The sequence below is a fragment of the Lagopus leucura genome, unplaced genomic scaffold, assembly GCF_019238085.1.
Source record: "Lagopus leucura isolate 7727_CA_CO unplaced genomic scaffold, USGS_WTPT01 Super-Scaffold_100002, whole genome shotgun sequence".
NCBI classification, from domain to species: domain Eukaryota; kingdom Metazoa; phylum Chordata; class Aves; order Galliformes; family Phasianidae; genus Lagopus; species Lagopus leucura.
In genome coordinates this window covers 56991188-57002147 of record NW_024962263.1, presented here as the reverse complement: position 1 = coordinate 57002147, position 10960 = coordinate 56991188, and the positions used below count along the sequence as shown (strand labels likewise).

General features: G+C 55.9%; 1 protein-coding gene across 1 annotated transcript; it reads right to left on the bottom strand.

The window, feature by feature from the left end:
• Nucleotides 1-6057: 6057 nt before the first annotated feature.
• BHLHE22 (basic helix-loop-helix family member e22) lies at nt 6058-7004 on the bottom strand. The gene has a single exon (XM_042870147.1). It carries the CDS (start codon nt 6973-6975, stop codon nt 6058-6060), a length of 918 nt encoding a protein of 305 aa, XP_042726081.1. The 5' UTR covers nt 6976-7004.
• Between the last annotated feature and the right edge of the window lie 3956 nt (nt 7005-10960).

Below are 10960 nucleotides of genomic sequence, written 5' to 3'. Positions count from 1 at the left end.
TTTCTTCATTCCATCATGCAGAAATGTATGTGAGGTGTATCTGTGAGGACTGCTGGAGATACGTTGCACAGAAGAGGGACATGCAGCATTTTTCTGCATTTTCTACATGGTTCTGTAACTTTTTAATTCCACTGCCTCCAGATTATTTCAAAAGCTCAGAAATAAAAAGCAATGTTGTTTTAGGTACCCTGAAGGCCACTCTTCTGCGTGAGCTTTTCTTTGTGGTATGAAAGGCAGATTTGGAGGGGGGGAGGAGAGAGGATTATAGTAGTTCCTGGTACTGTATTATGTCTAATATTTGTTTGGACACCAGGTGCTTTTTTGATGTTACTTACATCGCATTTTATTTTAAAATCGAGACATCAATTTATGCATGATACATGCTTAATTCATATGAATGGAGCTATTTCAACTGTCAGACCATAGCAAGTGAAGTCTTTTCCTGCCCATTACCTGAACATGTACCTGTACCACAGCCAGCCGTGTCCAAATACTTGCAGCACATCAAGAAACTGGTCTAATTACAGAAGAACCACTTACAGCTACACCTGTGCACTGATGCTGAATGGCTGTATTCATAAATGTTAGTAAGTATGAGTAACAGTTGCTGCATACAAAGAAGCAAATATGCAAATCTTTAAAATATGATTTTTTTCACGTGGAAGTGAAGTACTGAAATGTAGTGGAATCTTGATCCTCGTACAACACAATGCAGCATCTGTGATGTGCAGCAGGTTTCCCTGGGACCTCAAGTGCTGAGGTTGTGGTTGCACACCTTCTGTAATAGCATCAGTGTGCATATCTTCCCAACTATTTGCACCTCAAAAGCAGCCTGTCTCTGCCATGAGCATTGCAGTAGTCTGTCTTGCCGTATTTTGTTACGCTGCTTGTATTATTGTTATTTGTTTTTCCCTTTAAACAACACCTGTTATCACAAGAAAGTTGACCGCAAGTCTGGGATCTGGCAACAAAGGGAACAGTAAGGAAATGCCCCGTGGTGACTTTTGCCGATGAACTTCTGCATCAGCTCCTCTTCCCCCCTACCCCCGTCTTCCCAAGAGTTCAGCCGCCAGCCTCCCGCAGGCACATTCCCACGCTGCCAGCCAGTGAACCGCCCGGCTGCGGAGCGCGTCTTCCATCGCCTCCCATGGAGGAACTCTTCCCGGCAGAGACTTCAGAAGCCGCCGTGGACTTCCGAAGCCGCTTCGGACGCTCAGTGCAGCGCCCTTCCCGCTGCCCCGGCTCCGCACCCCGGGGCTGAGCCCGTCCCACCTCAGCCGTGGGTGCCGTGTTGCCCGCTCTCCGATTCCCTGTTCTCGGCGCTCTCCGCTCCCCAGAGGCCCTGAGAATAAGCAGGGAGAGCCAGCCGGCCGCCTTTCTTAAAGCAGCCCGGACGGGGACGGGAGCCCGAAGAGGTTTCCTAGTGAGCCCGCTCGGAGCGCTGGGTGAGTTCGGAGCCGGTGGTGAGGAGGTTTACACTGGAAAGGCGATTGTTGGCCCCTAATCCTCAATTACAGGGGTTTAAAAATAGTATTAGAGGGGCAATCTGTTCGGCAACTTCTTGGAAGAAATAATTGTTGATTTAGATAAGCGCTGATCCCCTCAATGTTTGATGAAGACGTTAATTTATGGCTGTCTGGCAGTTTATGGCTGTCATTAGACGTTCAGCTTTGTCTCTGTTCGAAGTGCGTCTTTCTCTTTATTTTCAAACGGTAAGCAAACGGTTGTGTTGGAGCTAAACCGCATCACTTCCCTACGGCATCTCAAATTATCCACAGATCATAGTTCTTACATGCGCGTATATGAATTTAAAAACACAGCAGTAAAGTGCTCGAAACAGACCATCAATTCGCTTCTTCTTTTATGACACGTTTCGGAGTCGGGTTGCGAGGACAAGGGCAGCGGGGGAAGGAGTTAACCCCTCCGAGGCTGCGGGACGGCCGCGTCGGGGCAAAGTCCGAACGGCCCCGGGGGGGTGGCGGAGCGCGGGGGAGGGAAGGGGAATGCGAGGACACGGGGCTGATGGGGACGCGGGGACACAGGGATGATGGGACGACGTGCGGCTGCCAGCGGCTCTGAGCTCGGCCCTTTAGCTGTGCTGCTCCAAGTTTTATCCCGCCCCGGCCGGGAGCGGCTCTGCTGGGAACCTCGTTCCCCTTCTAGCCTATGGGAACGCAAGCGACGCGGCAGGGAGAGCTGTGGGGTCCCGAGTCATTGAATTCGCACCCCCAACATCCTCTCTTCGGCACAAGAACCCGAGTGTTAATTGCCGCAAAGTTTCCGAACACGTGGATAATTTACTTTGACTGCCGCGTTTTAATTAAAAGCAAACTTATTTATGTTTCCGATGTTTACATTGCGTGATTTAATTACGTTTAGAGTTAGCGTCGCATTTCCCTCCCCTCCCCCCCTCTTCCACTCTAAATCACATTTTCATTAAAGGTTTTAATAAGAAAACTCACTTGACCACTATCCGTTATGCGGTCCCTCCATGCACACAAGTTCACTTACCCATTCATTTAGTCACTTACTCATTCCAGCAGATCCGCCGCCACTGCTGCTAGCAGGGATGTGAACACTCATAATTATTTGTCAAAGTCTGGAAAGTGTATTATCCCTTCTTCTAGTGGTAATTAGTTACCATAGCATCTAATACGTAAATGTGCCCAGAGCACACCATTAACAGTTAAGCAGAGGATTCAATTTAACACATGATTATATCTTTCATAAGTCATCACATTAGGAAAGCCAATGTCACTCATGCTGGGACCATTTCGGGCTCAGAGCCGGGGTAAGGGCCGGGGAAGGGTCCGAGGTGGGGAGATGCGGCGCGGTGCGGCTGCGGACATGGGGGGCTTTTTGGAAAGGACCACGTTTCTTTCCATCAGCCAGGCGTTAGGCGGGGTGGGGGAGGCTCTGCCAGCGCCGCCCGGAGACGCTGCAGGAGGACACAGGGGGTGGCAGCACCCCTCACCACGCTGCCCCCTCGGAAAAAGCCTGGAGGTGACAAGCGAGCTTCCAGGGCCGGCCTGGACGGCAAAGAGTTGGCGTTACTCTTACTTCCTCCTCCTCCCCGCCGGCGGAGCCAGGATTGGGGAGCGGGAGGGAGAAACCTCGGCCACGTCCATCTGCAGGAAAGGAAGAAGAGAGGTTAACGGAGCGGCGGTGAGAGCCGCTCACCCCTCCGGCCCCGATGGGGAGCGGCAGTCCACGCAGTCCCCGCAGCCCCCGGCCGAGCTCGGGAGTTCCTCCTCCGGCACCCGCCGCTCCGACGTGACCTCGTCGAGGGGACAGCCCCCGGCAGCCCTCTAGGAAACCAGAGGTACCGAGTGCTGAGTCTTGAGGCAAACACCTCCCCGATGCTGTGAGCACACACACACACACACACACACACACACGGGCACGCACCACGCCAAGCTGGTGGCGGTGGTTAATTCCTAATCAGAATGATGGACAGCAGAGACGGAACAATACAAACTAATGGCTGTGTTGCTGATCACTTTACCCCTTGATTAAAGACACCCAATTATGGCGCAGAACAGTGTCGTAATTATGTTCCTTAATCACATCCAGGAGGTTTAATTGCCTTAACGATGTGTTTCATTAAATGAATTTAGGTATTATAGTCGACAGTTTTCATACACAGTTGTTTTCAAATTAACATAATATTAGACATCGTCATGGAAATTGTTTTAATAATCATAATTAGACGCACCCAGCCTTTGTCTCGCAAATGCTGAGAGACGCTGCTCCCGGCGCCCGGGGGCTGAGCTGCCCACCCTCTCCGGGCCGCCTTCCCACCGCTCCGTGGCACTTTACAGTTATGTTTCCTGAAAAGTTACAGGTTCTGATTAATCTTTTCTGATGGGAAGTGGAGCGGAAAAGATTGATCCCCTTCTCCTCCCTCCCCCCGTGCGGGGCTGCCGACGGGAGCGGCGGTATGGAGGGCACCGGCCTGGGGGGGGAGGCGGCCCCAAAACTCGGGGACGGAGAGAAGGGGGTCTGGAGTGGCAGTCGGGGCCCAATAGGAGAGGAAGACCTCCGAGCAGGAGCCCCTCGTCGGAGGCAACCGAGGGCTGCGGGGGGGGGGGGAGGCACTGGGGAGCAAAGCAAAGGAATCATCCCTCCACATGCCCTTTCCCCCCACCCCCCTCGTCCACCTCCTTAAACCTGGAGGTAAATGTTTAACACAAAGCACAGCGCGATTACAAACATTTGTTCAAAATATTTTAATAAAGATTCTTTCCGACATAGGTACACATACAAACGATCGTACATTGCTGTCATAATCTGATTGACCTATTTAATATATATCACTCTTTACACATCCGTGACCTGCCAACAGATCCATCACGGCTCCCATTGCGCCATCCAACCTGACAGTCCGAATTTATATTATCTGCGAGGAGAGGAAAATAGCAGGACTCGGGGTTGGAAAGAAAAGAAAAGAATAATTACAAAATCCGGATTTACAACTGGCAGAGAGGCAGCACCCAGCCATGCAAACTCAAGCGGAAGGCTCACTTTGGGAAAATAGCTCCTTCTTGCTCTTCATCTTTCTTCCCTTCTCCCCCCTCCCCCCCCCCCGCACCCGGGGGCGGGGCGGGGGGGGCCCCCTCCCCCCCCCCCAAAAAAAGAAAAGAACTCCACACGCTCTCGGGAAATCAGCCCAAAGTATTTTCAAGTGTTTCAACTTCAAGATTATCATCCACGGTCGGAAAGGAATGATTTACGTACACATTAAAAGCGGTCCAAACGATACCTCTGCAAACACGGCGCCCTGGGAAACATTGGCGATATTCGCATAGCAGCTTTTGCTCTGAGCCCGGGAAAAGGGAACGGCCATCACCTGCCCTAACGCAAAGCCCTTTCCCAAATCAGTGGCCGAGCCACGAAGAATACACCTTTCCTGTCATTTTTGGACTGAAGCGATTTATTAAAGCTCAATTGAGATACAGGGATGATGCAACTCAAAAATCCAAGATGACCTTTCAGAAACCTCAGCAGCTCGGGTACAGCAACAGTTCCGGTTATACGGTGTTGGCAAATAAACGCTTTCAACACTTGGCACACAGTTTTAAGTTCATCCATAAACAGAATTTTAGAAGCATTATAAAGTAACCGCACAGAAGACCCCTGACCTTAACACATGAGAACTACCGGCGGGGCGGGAGGATCACCCAAAGAAGAACAAATAAATATGTCCCGTCTGTACAGCGCTGCGGGTGGGGGAGGACGAGGTGCACACAGATCCCTCGTTCAGAAACGCGGTGCTTTCAGCCATACACGGAGGAGGGGTTCGGATCGGGGAGGCTTTTTTTTTTTTTTTTTTTTTTTTTAAATCTCTCTCGTTGTTTTTTTTTTTTTTTTTTTTCCTATTTTTTTTTTTTAATCACTCTCACCAAAACTTTGCGCGTTTGCACGGGATCAAAGTTTCGAGACGCTAAAAAATACAAAGTCTTCCATAAGCAATGCTCCAGTCTCTTTGTTTCTGCGAGTCGCTTAAATAAGAAGTTTACATTTCAAGTTTGTTTGTTTCCTGGCTCAGAAGAATTATAATAATACTGCTAGTAATTAAAAAAAAAAAAAGAAAAAAAGAAAAAAAAAAAAAACCTACGTTCGCGTGCCCTCTCTGATTTGTCCCATCCACCTCCGCTCCCCATCACCTGAACCGCTCGGTGCTGGGCGGGCCAGGATACGGCTCCGCTCCCCCGTACCCGCGCTCTGTCTCCCTCCCGGCCGCTGTTTCTCAGCCGCCCCATTGTCCGGACACGCAGCGGCCCCCCCGGGACTCAGCCCGCGGCTCCCCGCTGCAGTGTTCGCCCCCCGCCGCCCCTTCTCCCGCCCCGGCCCCCTCTCGCGGCCGTCCCGTCCCGGCGGAGCCCGCGGAGCGCTCGGAGCGGAGGGCGGCGGGGATCGGGGCGGCTCTCAGTCCCTCCGCCGCCCCTGCGCCCCCCGGCCCGGCCCGGCCGCGGCCCCCCGGCGCCCTTTCCTTCCCTCTCATCTCCCCGGGGCCGCGGCGGAGGCAGAGGCGGCGGCGGCGGGGCTCGGCGCGGCTTAAGGCTTCTCCGTGCACTGTTTGCAGAGACTGGAAGAGACGCTGTTGAAGATGGCACATTTCTCCGGGCAGGAGGTGGCGGGAGGCAGCCCGGCGCTGAACGGGTACCCCGCCGCCTGCTCGTAGGCGCCGAGGGCGGGATGCAGCGCGGCCGCCGCCGCCGCCGCCGCCGCGGCGGAGCTGGGCAGGGAGGCGGCCGAGATGGCCTGGCCCTGGTTGAGATAAGCCACGAGGCGCCGCATCTCCTCCAGGGCCTGAGCCTGCATGAGGATGTAGTTCTTGGCCAGCAGCAGCGTGGCGATCTTGGAGAGCTTCCTCACCGAGGGGCTGTGCGCGTAGGGGATGACGGCCCGCAGCTCGTCCAGCGCGTCGTTCAGGTCGTGCATCCGCCGCCGCTCCCGCGCGTTGATGTTGAGGCGCAGCGCCTTCTGCTCCTTGGACTTCTTGCTGCCGCCGTGCCCGTGCCCGTTGGAGCAGCCGCCCTCGGCAGCCTTCAGCCCCCCGCCCCCCCCTCCTCCCGGGCCGCCGCCACCGCCGCCGCCCGCCGCCGGCGAAGCGTCGCGCGGGTCCCCCCCGGCGCCGCGCAGCAGCAGCTCGCAGCGGCCGTCGCTGTCGTCGTCGGGGCTCTGCTCGCCGCCGCTGCTCTCGGCCACCGAGCTGCGGCTGGCGCTCTCGCCGTACTTGACGCAGACGGAGCCCGGCGGCAGCGCCAGCGGGTCTCCGCCGACGCCGGGCTGAAGCAGCGCCTCGGGCTCCGGCGCTTCGTAGCAGGCGAGCGGCGAGGGCTGGCGGTCGCGCGGGTGGGAGAGGTCGAGCCCCGGGGGCGAGCGGAAGGCGGACTCCATGCGCTTGGCCGAGGCGGCGAGGCTCTTGTGGAAGAGGTCCTCTTCCGCGGGCAGCCCCAGCGCCCGCTCCATCGGCGCCTCCGCCTCCTCCGCCCCCCTCAGCTCCCGGCCCGCTCCTCCAAGGCTCCTCCGCGCCGCGGCGGGCGGCTCCCCGGCGTCCCGCGGGCGAAAGGCGCCTCCCGGCTCCCGGCGGGGCTGCGCCGCGCTCGGTGGCCCCGCTCCGCTCCGGGTTCCGGCGGCGGCTGGCTGTGCTCCGGCGGCGGCTCCCGCTGCAGCTCCGGCTCCGGCTCGCCCTCAGCAGGCGCCGCGCTGGGGCATTGTGCGCTGCCAGCCGCGCCGCTTCCACCGTTTATCTTGCTTGGATTCACCTTCAAGAGATTTCCGGACCCATCAACCAGCAGCCGCCGCAGACGGGGGAGTCTTTTACATCATTATCTCGGAGAGTAGGTTATTATGGAGAAGAGTCGCCTGTTGGGACAGAGCTTTCTACCCAATCAGGTTAACGTTTTAATTAATAGGATTAAAACGGTAACAAACAATCCCAGGCGCTATCTGGCCCCGAGTCTGAATAGTTTCATTTCCCAGGTCTGCAGGCAGGCAGCAGCCCGAGCTTTATAAGCGGCGCCCGCTCCATTATTCTCGCTGCCATCTGTATACACAGCTTAACGCATATGTTTGCAAGACGTTGTGTCCTGTTAGTAACCCAACAACTGCCTTTAGCTTGACATGTGTGGCGACTTTCACTCATCAATGAGCACACTAAAAGCCCTACTTAGATCGAAGGATGTTCTTTGCCTCCTTCAGCAAATTGCAGCCCCGCGCCGCGCCGGAGCCGCCCGACTCCCACTGCCTCGGCCGTGCGGGCGGAGGGACACCCTCTTCCCCCCCCCACCCCCCCGCAGCCCACCCGCCCCCCGCGTTTACATCCACTCAGAGCCCCCTCCCTTCCCCCCCTCCCCGCGGAAGGGAAAAGAAAAAAAAAAAAAAAGAGAGAGACAACTGAGAAGCCCCGGCCCAGCTCGAGCCGAGGTGCTCCCGGGGGCGGGGGAGGGGGGGGGGGGGGGTCCCAGCCTTCTCCACCCCCACCCGCAGAGAGATCCCGAACCGCGAGGAGGTTCCCCTCCTCTCCAAGCAGCAGATTGCCTCTAGCTAATGCTTATCCCGCGCGTCCCTATGGAAAAATAAATCCCCGGCATTTACCTCGGTCCGGGGAGGAGAGAGGGCAGAGAAAGCCCCAAACCCACCAAGTAAGACCCGAACCTACCAAGACGGCCCCTAACCCACCAAACTTTTTAAGACGATCCCCCAACTCTTGACAGCGCCCTCCCTCTTTCCGTCCCTCTCTCGGGGCTCCGCTCGGTTGGCAAGCCGGGACCCCGCACCCCCTGCCCCCCTCCCGCCGGGCTCCGTCAGCCGCTCCCCGCTCAGAGCCGCTCTCCTTCTCCACTGCGGAGCGCTCTGAGAGCACCCACTATTTAGCGGCGGGTTTTCGTTTCGGCGACATCAGTAAAGACAATATTTCCCAACGCTTCTACTAAATCATCCTTATGGGGCAGAATTACCGAGGGCTATGAAATTTTTTGGTTTCCCCGCTTTCATTAAAAACCTTTTAATTGTGTCTTTCGGAGTTGGCCCCAGGTGTTGGACTCTTTTCATTACATTTTGCTCTAATGTGATGAAATTCTAATTCTCTCCTTACCATATGGTTAAATTTCCCCACTGAGAATTAGTTGAAAAAGGAGAAATAATCTATTAATCTCTGTAATAGATTCACAAATGAGCTTTGCCACAGAACCTGTTTTTGAATGGTAATATGGGAACAGTTGGGTGCCTTGTTTCAGGGAAGAAAGGAGCAGGCGACAACAGCAAACGTTTGAATTTTCACCTGGAAAGAATGAAAAGGAGCCAAGCTGCGAATCTCCGAGTAATTGACTGAGATTTCAGAGAGCGAGGACAGGACTATAATGCGGACCTTACAATGCACACCCCGGCACCGGGTGTCCCCAGGCCAGCCGGGCCCTGAAGGACGGGCTGCCTCAGCCCTGTCCCTTCCCTGCCCTTGCTCCTCTCCCTGGTCCCGGCCAAGCGAGCAGCCACCGAGCTGCTCACCCCTTGCCACGCGTTAACCTCCATCGTTAGCGATCCAAAAGCATTTTGCCTTTTCCACCCCCCACCGTTAGCAACTTCCTTTTCCTTGGGACCTTCAACAAAGGCGTTTGTCACCCCAGAGTATTTATTTATTATTATTATTGTTATTTTAAATTTCAATCAGAGCCACCTTATGAAAATCACGCGGTCACTTGAGGATGACGGACGCTGTTACTCCGATTTGACGGCTAAGGGGAACGTTTCACCGCTGGCAGCTTCGAAGACAGAGATCTCCGGCTCCATCCCTCTCCACTCATCGCTTTCTCTGCCCCTCCCTCCCTTCTGCCTGACCCTTCGGGGCCCGTCCCGTCGGGCCGACTGCACTCCCGCCTCCTCCTCTCCGCTCTCCCCCAGGTGCGCTCTCTCCGTCTGCTGTTTCTCTCCGTACGTCCGATCTTTCTGCCCACCCCGTCACCGTCTCGCTGCCCGAGCTCTTCGTAGTCTCAAGAACTTGAGTTTGGGAGCGGACAGAAGAATTTATAGAAGCTCTAAATGCGGGGCTTATAAAAACACCGAGGAATGGTCTTTGAGGTTTATGCACTCGTAAACTTGCTGATTGCTTCTGGGAAGTTGTCAGGCATTTAACATCGCGTTTATCTTACAGTGCAATGAAAACACATCTGTCCAGATCCTCGTTACCTGCTTTAATTGCACCGTGGCCCTCTGCCATTGGTTGCGCGTTATTTCGGGGTAGGAGCGGCCCTCAGCCGCAGGAGGGAGCGCGGCCCGGCCCGCAGTGAGCAGCCCGACCGCGTTCCCTCTCCGGCCGCAGCCGGACGGAGAGGAGAGCTGCGAGGTGGGATTCAGGCCGAGGGTTTCACGCAGCTCCCGGTCCGCCTGTCCCCGGCTCCAACACCGCACGCCGGGACCGAGCTGCCCGGACAGCCGCGGGGCTCGAGGAGAGCTCTGCCTTCCCCGCAGATCCCTGCGTTTGTTCTTCTCTCGTTGGCAAAGTTTATGTGAGTTCGAGGTGAAGAAAAATAAAGGGTTAAAAATAATGACAATGACGGCCCCGCTGCAGCCCCTCTTAGCGTACAGCCCTCACAGGCGTCTCCGCAGAAGTCTGTGAATTCCCGACTTGGCAAGGGCTCCATGTAAGGGTGAAGGACGTCCCCGGGCTGCGGGGGGAGCATCTCCCCATCCCGGCGCCGTGAAGCAAAGGGAGAGCTGCACAGGTGCTGACTCTATAGCGGGGCACATATGAACCGTACTGGAGTGAGAGTGCGGCGCCGCTCCTCCAGAAATGGGCGGCCCTAGGAGTAAGGAAGGAAAAGTCTGAGAGATCTGTGCCACCTGAGGGTCCCCGGGGAGACCCCCGGCCTCTAACCGACCCCTTCCCCGCAGACGACGGGCAGAGCCCCGATCCCGACGCGGCACTCCCGATCCAAAATCCACAGCACCATCTCCTGGGCAGCGGGCGCAGTGCAGGGCTCCTGCGAGGCGCCGGGCTCGGCTCGGGCTGCAGGGAAGGGCCGGCATGGGGTTGGGGGCACCGAGAATTGCCACCTGACTGTGCTGCTTTGAAAGCCGAAGCCTAGGGGGTAAGGGACGGGCTTGGGTAGGAGTCAAAATACTTTATGTTTTATCTACACATTTACATGGTCCCAAATCAGGGAATGTGTGTACTTGAAATAGTCTAGAAGAACCTGGTGGTATTCCAGTTTCAGAGGCAAAACTGGGTGCACACACGCTGAGGCATTATGCTGAGGTTTATGGGGAAAACCAAAAGATCTTACCTAAATCAATGTGTTTCCCTTCCTTCCTCCCTTCCTCCCTCCCTCCCTCCCTTCCTCCCTTCCTCCCTCCCTTCCTCCCTTCCTCCCTCCCTTCCTCCCTTCCTCCCTTCCTCCCTTCCTCCCTTCCTCCCTTCCTCCCTTCCTCCCTTCCTCCCTTCCTCCCTTCCTCCCTT

Excerpts from the sequence above, each read along its gene's own strand:
- BHLHE22 (XM_042870147.1), bottom strand. The coding sequence starts at position 6,975 with ATGGAGCGGGCGCTGGGGCTGCCCGCGGAAGAGGACCTCTTCCACAAG.